This window comes from Acinonyx jubatus, chromosome C2, assembly GCF_027475565.1.
Source record: "Acinonyx jubatus isolate Ajub_Pintada_27869175 chromosome C2, VMU_Ajub_asm_v1.0, whole genome shotgun sequence".
Classification (NCBI taxonomy): Eukaryota; Metazoa; Chordata; class Mammalia; order Carnivora; family Felidae; genus Acinonyx; species Acinonyx jubatus.
In genome coordinates this window covers 96,750,045-96,768,787 of record NC_069384.1, presented here as the reverse complement: position 1 = coordinate 96,768,787, position 18,743 = coordinate 96,750,045, and the positions used below count along the sequence as shown (strand labels likewise).

Genomic DNA, 18,743 nt, shown 5'->3' with positions numbered 1-18,743 from the left:
CTGAGATCCTGAGTCACTGTGTCATCTGTGAAGACGATCAGACCTCTCATTCAGAATGTAGATATAATGACCAATTCTGCGAGAACAAAATTAGTTTACCTGACAAGTACAAAAAAATACAAAAAAGAAAACAAAAATATTTGGAGGAAAAAAAAACACCAAAAACCTCTTTTAGGATGAATGAGCTGGGAAAATAACTTCTACCAAAATTTATCCTGTAGAAGTTGTCATGGAGAGAACAAAAGAACACAACCAACTATCTGTTCCCTTAGAGGCTAGTTGCTCATGTGTTGTTAGTCCCATTATAAGACTCTATCCATGTTCAGTTCATTGCCTTTTAGGCTTAAAAGAAGTATCTCAGAATGTGTTCGATATAAATCCGTTCATTTTTATTCTTTTTCCTAAAATTTGTGGTGTCAAATTTTGGACACTAAAACCATCGCAAAATATGATTTGAGGGCTATTTGTGATTTTCCAACATACCTGCCCCCTCCTGACTTCCAACATGGTTATTCAGAGCAAGTTAAACTTTGGAAATTTTCATTCTGGTTCTCATCCTAATAATAGAAACCAATTGAGTCACATAGAAGTATAGTACCAAAGTAAAGCAATTATTAAGAATTTAATATCTCCTGATAGATAAGTTTTATTGTTGAGGAACTTCAAATCTCTAATCTAATTTTGCTTAAAAATACTTTTCTAAATCAAATGATATCAACAGCTATTTATTGAGCACCTACTTTTACAGAGCTTTGTGAAAGATGCTATCAATAATATTTTCAGAACTACCTGAAATTGTACAAAAGATTATTTTTATATTTGTATGAGTCTAGATATTTTACAGAGATAAAACCTTCTTAAACAGAGGTTTTTCCTTTAACAGGAAGGAAAGAAATAAAGTGGGAGAAACTAAAAGCCTTAGTCTATTTTTAAAAAGTATAGAATCATAGAACTTTAGGGCAAGATAAAATCTTGAACTATTATGATTATTTGATTTTTCCAGAACTATAAATATTATATGCAAATGCAAAGTTAATCGATCATCTATTCATATAATTTCACCAGTGTAAATATGACCGGATATTTAACCGGGCATTATTTAATTGGCCCTATGTCAACTCACAACTTTGTCTCTAAATATATTTTGCCTAAAATGGTAAGAAACACGTTTCTAGAAGTTCTGAATTTGGGGCTTCTTTTTAAAAGATTTAACATATTCTCTTGATATTAACAAATGTATTTCTAAATTTTTTTAATATGTATTTATTTTTGAGAGAGAGAGACAAACAGAGCATGAGCAGGGAAGGGGCAGAGAGAGAATCTCAAGTAGGCTTCAAGCTCTGACCCGTCAGCACAGAGGCCGACATGGGGCTCAAACTCACAAGCCATGAGATCATGACCTGAGCAGAAGTCAGATGCTTAACCAACTGAGCCATGCAGGGCAGGCACCCCTAACAAATGTATTTCTAGATAGCCAACATAGGCTCTCCAATTCAGGTTTTGCTTAGGAGCATTTCACAATGGCATTTATCATATCCTGCCTTGTGTGAGTTGACTCCCCAGTTAGAATGTGATGCCCCTGAGAGCAAGAACCATGCTTCTTCACATTCAGTCCACCATAGTTACTAACTCAGCACTTTCGACCAAGGTGCCATTTAAAAATATTTGTGGGAAGGAAAAAGGAAAAATAAGAGTAAGCTAAAACTTTGAAGTATTAGTTTGATAATACATGTTTTTTACGTGTTTCTTCAAACACACAAAACTGATTCATTAGCTTTGATTGACATAACCAACCTATTCAATCAGATTATTTAAGAGAATATAGTTGTTCTAGGATTTAATGACTCCATTTGTAACTCAGGAATGGTGGAAAGAGCATGGACTTTGACATGGAGTTCCAATTCAGCTGTCTACTACTTTGTAACGTTGACCAGGCTACCCAACCTCTTCAAGCCTCATTTTCTCCCTTGTACAAAAGGACTGGTAATAGATTCCTGGTTTATCATGAAGAGAGAATAGATTTGAATAACTATCCTGCTTGCTTCTTATTCAGAGTGTGACCACGAATAATTAATCTCTCTAGTTCTCAGATTCCCTGTCTACTTAATAAATATTAATTAAGTCATTCAACACATATCATTGAGCATCTACTAAGAACCAGACACTAAACGCACACGCGCGCGCGCACACACACACACACACACACACACACACACACATTATATGTTATAATCCAGTCCGATGTTAAATAAAATATAGGAAGTTAAACAGCACAGACAAATAGGGGGCGTATTTCCACCCTGGGAGTAAAAAGAGATGTCCTGATGGAGAAGATAAATGAACAAAGACCTGAAGCAGGAATAAATGTCAGCCCTATGAACAATGTTTGGGGAAGGATTTCTAGAGAAGGGGAGAGAATAAAGGCAAGGAGGTGTGGGAAAGTATGGTTTACCTGGAGTGCCCTGATAGCACAATCCTATTTGAGGTGAGAATGGGTAAGAATGAAACCAAGAATAGGCCCAGGCTAGAGGGGGCTTCAAATTATTTTGTAGACACTCTGAAAGGTGTTAAACAAGGAAGTGACATCGATGGACTGCATTGTAGAAAGAAATAATTATAGCTAAAATGTGCAGAACCTAAGAACAAGGCGGTATCACTAGAGAAAAGGGCTGTGACATTCATCAGGTAGAAATGACGCTCTGAATTATACAGTTGTAGTTGAAATAGGGACAGGTTTGAGAAATGTTTAGAATATAAAACAGGTAAGACTACTTGGTTGTGAAGCTGAGTGAGAAGGAAGAACCAAGGTGGATGTTCAGGTCTCTGGCTGGTAACCAAAGCTCTGAAGCCAAGAGAGCAAAGCAGGTTGTGAGGAGGGGAACAAATAATAAATTCAGTTTACAATATGTTGAATTTGAGATTGCAGTCAGACGTGTCCAGAAAGCAAATGGGTAAGTGAGCTTAGAGAGCTAAAACCTGAAGATAGAGATTGAGACATCTACAAAATATTGCCTACCTTTCAAATGAAGCTCCTAAGGCAGATAATACATGTAAAGGGCCTAATGCTAGAAAGCGCTATAAATAAAATAAATCAGATGCATACTTAGGTACCTCAGTCAATAAATGCTATCCTGGGCAAGATTATAAACCAATCTCTTTAGTTAGATAGAGCCTAAAATTAAAGCTACAGCTTAATTCGAGCCGCCTCTCTCTAGGTTTAAAGAAAGCTTAATGGGGCACCTGGGTGGCTCAGTCGGTTGAGCATCTGAGTCTTGATTTTGGCTCAGGCCATGATCCCTGGGTCATGGGATTGAGCCCTGTGTTGGGATCTGTGCTGAGTGTGGAGTCTGCTTGAGATTCTTTCTCTCCCTCTGCCCCTCTCTACCACTTGCTTGCTCTCTCTCTCTCTCTCTCAAAATAAATAAATAAATAAGCATTAAAAAAAGAGAAAGCTTAATAAGCTGTCAATCATCCAGTTGTTTCTTCTCTAATCACTAAACTGTCAAGGAGTTGGCTCAATGGACCATCCTCCCCCCACTATAACCCAACAGTTGACCTGTCCACTTGCCTCCTTTGTTAAATACCTCCTGATATAAAGGAACCTGTCCAAGTCCGGTAAAATGTATCCTAACCTAAGGCCTTTGACTTAGGAAATAAACTTTTAAATCTACCAATATAAAAGTGAAATAACACAATTGAGAATGCAGTCCTTCAACTTTCAGTTCCAACTAAGGGATCCAAGTCTTGACAACCTTGCAGAAGATGAAAAAGCTGGGGAAAGATGGAGGGAGTGGCAACTGTTCCTCCTACCTCAGTCTGTCCACATCTCCCTCTCTGAGATTAAAAAAAGTAACCCGCCAAGAGAGATCAGAACATCAAGTGTTCCTTTTTCTTTCTGTCTGTCTTTCTTTTTTTTTAAAGTTTATTCATTTATTTTTGAGAGAGAGTAAGAAAGAGCACACATGCACAAGCATGCAAGCAGGGTGGGGGGGGGGAGAGAGTGGAGGAGAGGGAGAGAGAGAGAGAGAGAGAGAGAGAGAGAGAGAGAGAGAGAATCCTAAGCAGTCTCCACACTGTCAGCATAGAGCCTGACACAGGGCTCAATCTCAGGAACTGTCAGATCATGACCTGAGCCAAAATCAAGAGTTAGACACTTAACCGACTGAGCCACCCAGGTGCCTACTTTTTTTTTTTTTTTTTTTTTAAGTAAGTTCAATGCCCAGTGTGGGTCTTGAACTCACAACTCAGATATCAAGACTCATATGCTCTGTGGACTGAGCCAGCCAGGCACCCCAGGTGTTCTTTTAGGCCACTTTTAGAGGACTCTACTCATTTAATCTTTTAAAACTGACCTGCGCAAGCAATCAAAGAAACCTTACTTTTGATACAAATTTCTAACTATGGATATCTAAAAATTATAATTAAGAAAACAGTACCTCCAAAGTTTTGACTTACAGTTAATAAATTTTAAATTTTTTTTGTTATGTTCAAAATTTAAGTTGGATCAGCTATATACTTTACATCTACCATACCATAATATTTGAGAATTAAATGTATTTACTGCCACAGCCCAAAAGGAATAATCAGGCAAAAGTCTGTTAAGAGATAAGTCATTAGTGGATCATGACTGTTCCCAAGATGTGAAGAAGCCTTGTCTTTCAAAGGTGAAGATTATTGAATTAATTCTTAAAATCGAGTGGAGTAACGTGGATTATACTTTCTTTCCTTATAGTCAGACTACCCCTGAAAACTAAGCTGTAAGTGTCATTATGTTTTCTCATCTGCACATGCACATTTGTATTAGAAGAAAAAGCCTTTCATGTGATTGATAAAAATCCCCAACTATATACCGTTAGTTTTCTAGGTATAAAATCTGATTTTAATCCTGGCTTCAAATCATGAAGATCAAAATTCCATAGTGAAAATGTGCAGCAAATTACCTATTAGAGCCATATTTTGTGAACTGTTGAATTTATGGACAATATTTTTTCAGAAAATATCACACTTTAATTTTCCTAGTGCTTATACAATGCCACAGAAAAGGTCCTGTTTATGATCCCTTAGTTCTCTCAGGAGAAAAGGAAAGAAAAGTAATTTTCCTTCTAATGAAATGGATGAATTGCTCTTTGAGAACAGTAAGCAGGCTGTGAAAGCCCTCTCTGCCCTGATATGAAGGAAGTGCTAACACAATTCAGCAGCCTATCTCCCTCCTTGCTGCAATTTAAAATAAGTAACGAGAGAAGAAGAAATGAGTTTCCTTGATAGTTGAAAGAATACAATTTCTACTTTAGGACTTTATGGACTATAAAATTTAGGAAACTTTTAGAGTTAATACTCAGGAAGGGGTATTAGGGCCTTGTCTGGAATGGTTAAAGAAAAAGATTCCAAAAGCCAGAAGAAAGCCTTCTAATGCCATGATCTTATGATGTTTTAGCCCTAAGCACTCAGTCAATCCAAACAGTTTCATTCACCAAGGTCACCAGCAAGTTAATGACTCAGAATCAGTCAAGGTTTCTCTGTTGTCTTATCTTGTAGATTTTGATCCAAATAAAAACACTCTCCTTCTGCCTTCCCATGGTTTTGCATGAAGCGTCTCATACCTCTCCCAGCCCGTAACCAGTATTGTCTTCTTAAGAACCAGAATCTGTGAAATATCCACAGCTCCCTCTTGCCCAACATTTAGGGTGTGGTGACAGTATCCATTGAAGTCCCATACCTTTAAGAGAAAATTTTAAATCACCTTTGAGACAAGAAAAGAAAATGTCTTCTTCAGTGAGTAAAACGACACAGGGTAATCAGATTAGTTTAAGCTTTTGTGTTTATATTCTGGACTAGGGTTGATTCACTTAAGGTATGCAACAATTAAAGAAAATCCTCTCACCATTTAAATTTACCCATTATATTTATAATTCTACTTGTAACCCTACCTGTCTATTCTAATAATGGTTGACTCAAAAGCTATTCGTTAGTATGTATTTTTAAGGGGGAGACTACAAAATCACTTAGAGTTACATTTTGGAGCGTTGAGATCATGGTTCTCTAAGTAAATCGCTCTAAATTTCAGTTTCCTCATTTATGACACAGGAAGCTTACTCCTCTGGGACATTTGGAGGATTAAGCATCTAATACAGAGCCTGAAATACAGTCCTTAGGTATCGGTTTCCCATCTGCTCCCAGTAAAATGTCCTATTGTTAGTGGATGCCAGACCCAGTCCTACAGAGGAGAAGAACTCTTGAGTTTACTTCCTCAGGCAGTGGGTCAGGACCCAGGCCCAATGGGGACACTTTACAACAGAACATCACCAGCAGTTAAAACTAAGCCCTGCTATGAAACATTGCTGGTGCCTCATACACAAAGACCAAGCTGGCAGTATGAAAATTAAATTGCATATACCCTTTGAATTAAAAATTCAACTTCTAGGAAACTGTCTCACAGAGACACTTAGATGTGTGAAATGACATGTTTTAAAGGCTATTCTTTTTTTTTTTTAAGATTCTTTTTTTCAAGTTCATTTATTTATTTTTAGACAGAGAGAATGAGCAGAGGAGGGGCAGAGAGAGAGGGGGACAGAGGATCCAAAGCAGGCTCCATGCTGACAGCAGAGAGCCCGATGTGGGGCTTAAACTCACGGACCGTGAGATCATGACCTGAACTGAAGTCTGATGCTTAACTGACTGAGCCACCCAGGCAGCTTTGAAGGCTCTTCTTGAGGCACTGTTTATAAAAGCTAAAGACCTGAATCAACCCAGTTGCTCATTAACAAGGGACTAAGCAGAGGGCCTGGGTGGCTCAGTCGGTTGAGGGTCTGACTTCAGCTCAGGTCAGGATCTTACAGTTTGTGAGTTCGAGCCCTGCGTCGGGATCTGTGCTGACAGCTCAGAGCCTGGAGCCTGTTTCAGATTCTGTGTCTCCCTCTCTCTGCCCCTTCCCTGCTCATGCTCTGTCTCTCTCTCTGTCTCTCAAATATGAATAAACATTAAAAAAATTTTAAAAACAAAAAACAAAAAATAAGGGGCTAAACAATCAGAATATGGAATATCTATACAGTAGCATATAATGCAGCCATTAAGACGAACACGTCATTTCCATATTTCTAAGCTCTGCCCAAACTGGACCAGCTATGAAACGTTAAGCAATTTGCTTTATCTCCTTGGGCTTTAGTGTCCTCCTCTGTAAAAGTGGCATAATAATAATACCAACTATATAGATATATAGATGTGGGGAGTGTAGGGGTGTGCATGTGTAAAGGGGTGTGTATGTATAAAGTGCTTACAACAGTGCCTGGCTGTTAGTAAGTATGCAATAAAAGTTAACTACATTGTTAATAACAATGTCAAGGTCCAAGACAATATGCAAAATGCGGAACTTTGTATATACTGGGTTGCCACTGAGAAACAAATGGTGCTCCTGGGCTAGAAGGATGCGTGAGAAACCATTAACAGTGGTAGCTACAAGGGAGGTGAGAAAGAGACTTTCTTTTCACTGTATAACTCTTTGATATTTCCAGTTTTACTGTATGCATACATTAATTATTCAAAACACTAATTAATTAAAAATCAGACACTTCAAAACCATGATAAATAGGGCAATACTTTTAAATCTTTGATGACATAGGTACTGGTTTTGGATTCTAAATTATAAATGAGATTGGAAAATGCCATTGATTCCTGTCTCTTCATAGAATATGTCCAGAGCAGCTCAACTCTGATTTATGCATCCTACATAGAGGTTGCCAAATTTCAGAATTCTGTTATTATGATAAAGATAAATGTACTTTCAAAAGCTGTGATTATACTACTAAATTCACATTAAGCCTTCTAAGATGCAGGGCTTGAGCTGAAATGTTGAAGGGTGCTCTTCACCCATGTCACTTCATTGTCCTCTCAACATGGCTCCTACCAAGCCCACCCAAAATAACACCCACACATAGGTATCGCGAAGATCTGACTGTCCCCAAGTCCTATTAAGTCCTTTAGCTGGGACTATATGCAAGCTCTTAGCAACCCCGTAGGTTTGTAAGTCTGCCCTACTCTGGACTGTGTAGTTGGTTACTTTCCAAGACAGGGGTGAAAGAAACCTCATCTATTCATTTCAGTTCTCAGTTCAGTCTCATACCCTGGGACTAGTAAGTGGGATACTCGTTCCTTTTATCTAAGCCTGTCTGATACTCCAGTTTCAGTTGTTCTTTTTATTCCACCTTGACTATTGGGGTTGGAATTGTCCCATTACCTTCCCAACACCTTTCCAGCAGTCCCGTAAACTAGATTACTTAAGCCCAAGCTCTCAGTCCCTAACCTCATGCTGTTAACCTTCCCAGAGGCCCAGCTCTGTTGATTTTCAGAAATTCTCATTGCAGCCTGCCATAGCACCTCCTTCACATTGACAGGTGCCACCCTAGAATCCTCTGAACTCCAACTTCCATCATGTTCCACGTACATATCCAGATAACCTTCCGTTAACCCCTTGGCAGGCTACCGGCATGCAACATACACCCCACCATGGAAGATACACCTAATTAATACCCTTCTCATTCCAGTTATGACAGAAGTTGAGAACTATTCAAAGCTTATTCTGGGAAACTGCCTTCTGTTGCCTCAAAGTGTCACAAGCCATCTCCAATCAAAGATTGTCATTAGTCTCAGAGCTGAGGGGGGCAGAGATGATTCACTGGTAGGCATGATTGCAGATAGCAAATATCTAAGCTTTGCATGAAAATTTGATCATTTTTCAAAGTATAATAGCTCTCATCTCCCAACAGAAATTAGTAATAGCTATAAAATAATAAAAGTGGAAGTATTAAATACTGTAGGTTTAGGATGATAATAAATAAGATAGTGATTGTTCTTTCTACTATCTGTCTTCACCGTCTCACTTGCCTTCACATAAACGTGCAAATTATAACATGGGTTGATTTTGAAATATTCATTTGCCCCCAAATTTGCATCTGTGCCATTTTAACAAGTTTTCTTGGTTGCACTGATTTCTTATTTTACAAACTAAGAAGAAAACTAGGGACATTAGCTGAAGCATAGGAAAATTATTCAGACTTCTTATTCCCCAAAGTAGTCCTCTATCCAGAACTCGGAGAAAGGCTTTCTGAAATAAGTATGCCAAGTTGTGTTTTTATTCTAAATAATTTATTCAGAGAAATCATTTATTCATTTTTCCACTGAGGCTTTTTTTTTTTTCCCTAACAGCTTTGTTATTAGATAGGTATGGGTTATTTAACTCTTCTAATCTTGTCTTGTCTTTCCTCTTGCATGGCCAAAAAGGCAGAAACAAATATAGCTATAGCTGTGTCTCTTCGCATAGTATTTTAGCCTCCTCATATGTGGATAGAAAGCATCACTGTGTTCTCACCTTTACGGTCCCATCTGTGCTGCCAGTCAAAAGCTGTGTCTCATTTGCATCAAGGGCCATAGTGCTGATTTCTGCATTGCCATGGCAACCAGTAAACTGTTTGATTTTCTGCCCAGTGTCTATCATCCAGAAGGCAACAGTGGACCCCTCATCACAGCTGATTACCTAAGAGAAAATAACATTGTAAAGAAATTAAATATAGTCCCAGAAGCCACCATTTTCATTTCAATAAAAATATCTAATCTGTGAATTTTCACTACTGAGATCCACCTACCGCCATCGTTAGAGGCGCATTTGTAACATACTTACTTTCTCTTTGTTAAGCTGATAACATTTCAATTCTTGAGCTAGAACTGAGGTAATGCAGTCATGAGTCTCTTTACCAGAAAAGATAGGACTTCACTTCTTTTACCCACCATTCAGCTTACTGTCTAGAGGCCATACTGAAATCGAGTCCTATTGAAAATAAACTTTAAAATCTTCTGCATTTAAGTGACAAAGCTGATTTTAAGTCACGGTGCTCCCATACTATTTACTATATGAAGAGAAGCATTTTACTATGCACCAGCTTCCGTTTAGCATTCAGAAAAGAAAGTGCTACCCAACATTATTGGGGGGAGGGGAGTTAATTTTAACAAAATGCTAGAGCTATCACTTTCAATTACATTAGTCCCTTTCTTCCTCCTTTCTCAAGGTGCTGCATATATGTCTACAGCGAAACACAGTTATTCATGACTTGCTAAAAACAAAGAACACAGGAGGGTTAAATCTAAATCTGCAATATACACCCCAAGAGGAAGGCAACAAAGCAAATGCTAGAAGGGATGGGACCACATATAGTAGCCCGACAATGGGAAATTTTATAGTGGCAAGCCACCTGCTAATTTCAGTGCTAGGTATTTAGGCACCCTTTAAGAGGTTAGAGTCCCCTCACCCAGGGGCACCTGGGTGGCTCAATAGGTTACGTGTCCAACTTTGGCTCAGGTCGTGATCTTACAGGTCGTGGGTCTGAGCCCTGTGGAGGGCTCTGCACTGACAGTGTGGAGCCTGCTTGGGATTCTCTCTCTCTCTTTCTCTGCTCCTCCCCCACTTGTGTTCACGCTCTCTCTCTCTCTCTCTCTAAAATAAATAAATACACATTTCAAAAAATCATCTCACCCATATGATTTTGAGACCCAAAACAATGAAAACCAAATGGACAGCACTGAACACACAAATCGGTAGATAGGAAGGGGCCCGAAGTAACAGGCAGACTTTGAGAGAACTTCGGGCATGTTTTTGTCTTCATAGGTATCGATTACCATGGTATAAATGTTAAGTGTGACAATAATATGTCAATTTGAGTATCCCATTTTTATAATTACACAGGTTATTAAAATGTATCAAATGTATATTCAGAAGGCCTCGAGAGCTGGCCATCACACATGCATGCATTCATTCGTTTTGGTGGCAAGCATTGAATGTCCACTCTGTGCCCAGCTCCATGAGAGCAGCAGGGATCACTAATGAATCCCTGCTCTGAAAGAATCTACAGCCCAGGCTTGAACACTAAAATCACCCGAGGAACTTTACAAACCATGCCTGTGTACCAGATCAGAGACTCTGCTGTAACTGAACTAAGGAAGGGGCATTTTTTAAAGAGCTTCTCGGGTTCCTGAAGTGTGCACCCTGGGTTGAGCACTATTGGCGTAGACAGAACAGACAAGACACAGACAAATGCCAAACAATACTACAGGTTTAGAGGTCTCTCCCCTGGTTGTTGCAGAGGCACAGAGAGGAAAACCCAAAATCCACTCGCTGGGATGGGGGATGGGGAATAAAAGGTGAGGATGGTCAATGTGGGATTGAAGATAGGAACATGCATTTATTGGATGCCAAGCCCTTTACACTGCCTATCTCACTTAATCTTTCTAAAAACTCTGTAAATAATGTTAGTGCCCTCATTCTACTAGGGACGAAATTGAGATTCTAATCAGCTAAGCACCATTCCCAAGCCTACATAATGAGGTTTGAATCACAGGCTATCTATGACAGACACATCATCAGGCCTTCTCTATTGTAGCATAGTATTCCAGATAATTAAGAGTGTGGTTAGAAGAGAGAACTTAGACAGTATTCTACACATGAGAAGCAATACGAAGTGTAATGGAGCCAGAGTATGCAGAGGAGGAGATAGACGGTGGGATACGAGGTGAAGAAGCAAGCTGGTGACTGGTACTGAAATTCCTACTGAGCTGTGCTGGAGATCTTAACCAGGGAGACTGGTCCAATGGTGAGCGGAGGGGAAGGCGGTGGAAGGGTGGGTGAGACAGGTGATGGAGATTAAGGAGTACACTTGCCGTGACGAGCACCAGGTGATGTGTGGAAATGTTGAAACCCTAGACTGTACACCTGAAACTAACATGACACTGTATGTCAGCTAAACTGCAATTAAAATGTTTGAAAAGAGCAATGTTAGAGAATAATGAGTCATGTGTATAAATGACTAGGTAGGGGCCTTAGCTTGCAAGAGACTGTCAAGTGGAATGTATGCCTCAAAATCAGCAGCAGTCACTGTTCTTGGTGAGGGCGAGAGTGATACAGCATTTTTTGTTGGTCGGTTTGTGAAGGTACTCCTGGCAACGATGTGGAGAACAAGCTGGGGGTGTAGGAAGACCATCTGGGGACTTCTGTCATAGTCCAGGCAAGAGATGTTCACCTGAAACAGCAGTTCAGAGGTAAAAAGGAGAAAAGAGACAGGAAAAAAAAGGGCCACCATTTAGCAACATTTGTGCTCAGCAAAGAACTGATCGTGAGCACATGATCTCTTACAGCCTTTTTCCCCTGAAATTACAAACTGCAACTCTGAATCAAACAACTTCTTAAATGATGTAAAACTATATGTATGTTACACATTTTCTCTCATGAAATCAAAAGTAGCTTAAATATTTCATCACCGTTGTGAAACAACAGCATGGTTTCTAGGACAAATGGCCTGAATCTTGAAACAATGTGACCTACCTCTTCAATTACCACTGGATATTAACTGACTGTGTTTCTGTTCCTTTGCTGTGTGCAATATGCATGGGGGTCGAGAGCACCAGGTCTGAACCTAGGATGCCTGAGTTTGGAGGTCAATTGTTTGACCTTGGGCTCATTACTTAACCTCTCTAAGCTTCAGTTCCTTCACTTATAAACCAGGGAGAATCATAGTAACTGCCTCAAACCATTTTTAAAAGGTTTAACTAAACTAATATTTATAAAGCATTTAGCATAGTGCATGGCATACGATAAATAAGCCGTAAAAGTTAACTAGTGTTACTATTCTAGTTAACTTTATTTGTCTGACTCTCTATTTTAGGTGATACCACTTTTCATATCCAAAGTAGTTCAAAAATATTTAACGTCTTTCTTTCTTTCAACCATGACAGCGAATATAGACAATTACAATTTTAGAAGCCAGATTGTAGATGTACATTGAAATTTCAAATTAGATCAGATTTGTGAATTTTTCACATAATTACCTAGGAATTTCAATTGCATTCATCAAAAACAAAACCATGAAAACATACAATTTTCCAAGCATGACTGAAAATTTTGATGGCGTTTTAAGAAAAGGTTAAAGGTTGTGAAGGGTTTTATTATTTCTATTCAAAAAGTATTTATTGACCACTTACATGTTAGGCATTTCCATACTAAATGAGGGGCTATTCCCTGATAAGGACAAAACAACACAAAACAAAAAAAGCAAAGTAAAATGTGACCACGTTCAAGGAGAAGGCTTGCCTACTTGTCCGAGACTGGCATCGTCCGCGTCACAAAGCATCTAATCAGCAACCACACCACTTTTATCTGCTGTAGACATTCAATGAGTAATTAGTAACTTTCACACTTTGCTACTTGCAGCAAAACTCTCCCTCCACTGCCCACCTGGCTGAGCCCCAACACTATCCATCAGTTTTTAGCACCTTTCTCTGCTCATTTAATGATTTTTCATGAAATCAGAATCAATAATGGCAATAGTATATAGCCAGTCGGATTTCATTTCATGGCAGTCTGCAACCCTCAGGAAAACAATGTGCTGAAAAACAAGGACTGACTGGGTCACAAACATCCTACCAGGATTAACCAGACTCTGCTGTCACTATGACAATCTCAGAATACAAGAATAGCAAGGCAGGCAAAAAGACTTTCAAAGTTTGGTGAGAGGAGTGCACTTAACATCACTTGGCAGGTGAAGGAAGTGTTTGACTACGGGACGGTGAGGACTTTATTTTTAGCAAGCTGATTTTCTCAGTAATAAAGCCTAGGAATAAGTATTGGCATCATATTTACAGGCCGGATTTTGATGATACCAAATCTCATGAAGTTTTTGGTTCATTCCTGGCTGCTTCTTATCAGATGAGACCTCAACCGACGAGGACGCAGCAGGGCCCCGGCAGTATGCAGGGCAGAAATGACACTACCCTAAGAACTTCACTCCAGCGCAAGTGGGTTTCAGAGCAAATCTTTGTTCTCCACCTTATGTACCCAAGCTAATAACCATTTAGGAATATATGGGTCTTTTTGTCTCTCTCATCTGAAGCTGTCACAGACAATGAGGCAATTCTAGGAGATACGAGGTTGTATCCATGTCCCTTAATTGTCTTCTTATATTCCAACAGCAGTAGGCATTGTAGTTGTCTCTCCATGCATTCCAAGTCCTAGGTCTAAGCAGGAAGGGAAATCAAAAATTATAGCAGCAGATATCGCTGGCTACCAAGGGATGAGGACATTTGATTTAATTGCTGTTTATAGTTCTATTTTCAGTCAGTCCTGTTTGAGGCCCCATAATATAAAGCAGGCTACCTCCTTTATTTCTATTGTGCATCAAATCTCTTAGACGTTATATCTCTGTAAGTAGTGAGGCGAGGGGAATGATAATATCAAAGTCCTGGTACGGAAGAGGATTCAAATATTTTAAGGCAGCCATTCTCCATTTATAAATCTTATTTATTACCTCTTGTAGAGTAACTTGTAATTTGCTCTTTCAAATTCATTCCTCGAGTTTACTGAACCCCTACAATATGGAAGACTCGGGATTTAGGTGTTGGGGATTCAGCAGTAAACAATTCCTGCCCTTACATTTAGTGGAGGAAGAGACGCAACCAGATGAGAAAACAAAATAAAATAAAAATATATGGCTAGTGGTGATAAGCATTATGGAGAAAAATAAAACTGAGAAGGAGGAAGAAATCACTGGGAGTGAATGCAAAGCTGGGGGCTCAGAGAAAGCCTCCCTGAAGAATCATTTGAAGAAAGACATGACTGAGGTAAAGGAGGAAGCCATACAGATACCTAAGTGAAGAAAGTTCCAGGCAAAGGAAACAGCAATGCAAAGGCCCTGAGGTAAAGTGCCCTGGGCACATTCAAGGACTAGCAAGGAGGTAGGCTTAGTGTGAGTGAGGGGAGGGGCAGCAGGCTGTGACCACGTTACATAGGCATTCAAAACACTTTCCAAATCACCAGGCATCCATCCCCAGGAACTAGGTGACAGAAAAATACCACTTTCTCTTTTTTGGCTAATATTTACTTAGCTTTTACTCCTGCTTTGTTCCATGAGTGTTTATATGGAATATCCTTTGTCCTTTGTCAGAACATCTACAAGGGAGGTATTATAATCCCTATTTTATAGATAAGAAAACTCTTGTTTAAAGAAGTTAAAAATCACTTGCTCAATACAAAGTATTGGGAACTCTGACTAAAACCTCACCACTTCCCTCATTCTAAACAAATAGCTGAGAAAACACTACTTCAAAAAGTAGTTGAGATTGGACTTCCAACGTTCCAGTTCTGCCTGCTCAGAAGTCATCCACCCTAACAATAAGTAAAAAGCCAAACAAAATTCAAAAATCAACAACCCTTCCCGGATCAATAATAGAAATGAGGGCAAATTGCTATTCCCCAGAACTGGAGATATCAACAGGCAAATAGACAAAATAACAATTTACCAGAGCAGGAACTCGTGAACCCAAACTCCACGGGAAACAGTGCTGAGATAGAAAAACAAGAACCGTAATTGACGAATTGCTGGAGGCTCTAAGTGGACGAGTCTGAGAGCTAAAAATTCCAGGGGGAGCCAGTTATAGGGGGGCCCCACAATTTTATGAGCTTTATTTTGAGGATATCGACCAGGTTTTTACTGTAATTTTTGGAGAAAAACCCCCTCCTGCTTCTGGCAGGGGCAGAAGCAAAGAAAAGATTTCAAAATACATTAGAGTAATTCTGTTCCTCTTAACAAGGTCTGCGCTCGAGGGAAACTACTTAACCAGGGCCTCACCTGCTGGGGGTTTATCAGCACTTAACTGACCTGAGGAAGGAAAATACCAAATTCTAGCTGGCTCTAGCCTTCCTGTGGGATATAAGGGTGAGGAACAACTGGGAAGCCTATGTGAAGCTCACATATGTCCAGAAGCACAGGCTCACAAAAGACTGACACCTAATCCTAGGAATATAGACTCCTTCCCCGCCCCCCACACCTCACCACCACACTTCTAAAGGCCTATTTACAGCAGTTCCTTTCACCATATTTCCCACTATCAAGAAAATTTTAATATGAGAGGAGAAGATCGATCCAGTAGGCAGAGAGGGAAAGATTAGGGCCTGAGGTCCCTGGGTGGGGAAAAACATATATTTTGGAACAATGCTGGGAGTGTCTGACCACAGCAAATCCCCTCAGGTGCAATGTTCGTCTTAAGAACTAACAGACCCCCACCTACTGTCCCTCAGGTTCCCCTCAGGAATTGGAGGAAAGACCTAGGTATGGCTATAGGCCACCCCTCATACAATGGAAATTAGCCAATCAGGAATGGACAACTCAACACCTCGAGTTATCCAGCCAATAAGGGTAGAACCTGAGAAGGAACAAGGAGGAAGTGAAGGGGAGAGTAGGGGAGGGCTAACCAAAACCTTATAAAACAAGACCCTTGCGTCTTGGGGGGGGGGGGGGCATTCACTTTTGAATATCCCCTATCTGTAAAGAGCTTTCCAACTAGTCTAACTTTGTAATCTTATACTCTAATAACTTTTGCCTGCTGCTCATTTTGTGTCCACCTCTTAATTCTTCAAAGTGGAGAGACAACGAATCCTGGGTATTGTGGTGAAAGATCCTGCAACACTACAAAACATTCTAAAGGGCAAAAAAACATAGTTTGAAGAAAGAGACCAAGCATCACACCCAGACATGGCAGCAGAGATGTTGGAATTATCAGATCGGAAATTTAAAACAACTATGATTAACGTGCTAAAGGCTCTAATGGGTAAAGATAGCATGTGAGAACAGATGGGTAACATGAGCAGAGAGATGGAAATTCTTAGAAAGAACCAGAAAGAGGTGCTACAGATCAGGAGGGAAGTGTGCCTTTCATGTGCTTACTCACAGACTAAATGTGGCTGAGGAAAGAGTCTCTGAGCTTCCGGATCTATCAGTAGAAACCTTGAAAACTGAAAAGGCAGAGGACAAAGACTGAAAACAAAAACAAAATACAGTATTCAAGAACTGTGGGGCAACTACCCAAGGTATAATATTCACACAATGTGAATACAAGTAGGAGAAGAAAAAAAAGGAACAAAAGAAATACCTGAAACAGTAACGACTGAAAATTTTGGCAAATTAACGACAGGTACCAAGCCACAGATTCAGGAAGCTCATGTGACACAAAGCAGAATAAATGCTACAAAAATAAAAATAAATAAATAAATAAATAAATAAATAGCAACACCTAGGCCTAGTGAAGTCAAAGGTAACATCTTAAGAGAAGCCAGATAAGAAAGACAACTTATCTTCAAAGGAACAATAAAGATAAGAATTACAATTGACTTCTCCTTAGAAAACACAATCCAGAAGGGAGTCAAGTGAAATATTTAAAGTGTGGAGAGAATAAACCTCCCAACCTAGAATTCTGTATCTCGTGAAAATAACCTTGAAAATAAAGGAGAAGTAGACTTTCTCAAACAAACAAAAACTAAAGGAATTTGTTGCCAGTAGGCCTACCTTCAAACTATGTTAAAAGAAGATCTTTAAAGATAAAGAAAATAAAGTCAGAAAACTGGATCTACACCAAAAGGGAAAAACATTAAAGAAAGAATAAGTAAAGGTAGAATAAAAACTTTTATTTTTCTTGTTCTTAATTGATCTTAATTTGATCTAACAATCAAAACAATAATACCAACAATGCACTAAATTATGTATGCTTCTGTATACATACATGATTATATAGAGATAAATGCTAGTATATAAGGGAAATGAATGACAACAGTGATACAGGGGGAAAGAGGGAGGAATTAGATTATTTTGTTATTATAAGGCATGAAAACTACTTGTAAAGTAATATAGTATTATGTGAATGTGGACTTGGATCTGTTATAAATGTGCATTGAAAACTCTAGAGCAACCATTTTTCAAAAGCTAAAAGCAAAATGTAACTGATATGCTAATAAAAGAGAGGAAATAGAATCAATTAAAACCATAGAAAAGGAACAGAAGATTAAAACAGGAACAAAGAACGAGGGCAACCAATAGAAAACAGTGACAAAGTGAAAGCTATTTATCCAACTATATCAATAATCACTTTGAATCTAAATGCACTAAATGAACAAATCAAGCCAGATTGTCAGAGTGGATAACAAAATCAAGACCCAACTATATGTTGTATAAAAGAAACTCAATTTAAATATAAAAATACATTCAGATTGAAAGTAAAATGGACAAAGAATGATATGCCATGCTACCACAAATGAAAAGGACGTGGGAGTAGCTATGGTAATTTCAGACAAAGCAGACTTTAGAGCAAGAAGGTTATTAGGGATGAAGACGGGAATAATAATAAAGGGTCAAGTCTCCAAGAACACATAACATTCCTTAATGTGTGTGACTCTAACAAACTGCATCAAACCACAGGAGGCGAAACTGGTAGAACTGTAAGGACAAATACATTAATCTGCTTTTATAGTTGAAGATTTCAACACTCCTCTTTCAGAAAGGGACAGAACCAGCAGGCAGAAAATCAGTAATGATATAGTTGAACTCAACAATATCATCAATCAAGTGGATACAAATATAAAATAAACTACCTCATACAACAATGACAAAATACATATTCTTCTCAAGCTTGTATGGAACTTTCACCAAAATAATATGCCCCATATTTTGGGACATAAAACACACCTTAAACAAATTTAAAAGAATAAAAAAATCATACAATGTCTGGTCTTCGACCACAGTGAAATTAAACCAGAAATCAACAACAGAAAGGTAACTAGAAAAATCCCTTAATACTTGGAGATTAAATGGCACATTTCTAAATAACACATAGGTCAAAGAAACTCTCAAGAGAATTTTTAAAATATTAACTAAATTAAAACA

At 38.8% G+C, this 18,743-nt stretch overlaps 1 protein-coding gene across 1 annotated transcript in view; it reads right to left on the bottom strand.

The window, feature by feature from the left end:
* WDR49 (WD repeat domain 49) overlaps window positions 1-18,743 on the bottom strand; it is a 140,202-nt gene that overhangs the window by 50,742 nt on the left and 70,717 nt on the right. Inside the window, exons 8-9 of the mRNA XM_027061483.2 lie at window positions 9,362-9,526; window positions 5,601-5,716 (exon numbers count right to left, since the gene is read on the bottom strand). Of these exons, the coding sequence (XP_026917284.2) occupies window positions 5,601-5,716; window positions 9,362-9,526 (281 nt within the window). The remainder of the gene's footprint in view (window positions 1-5,600; window positions 5,717-9,361; window positions 9,527-18,743) is intronic.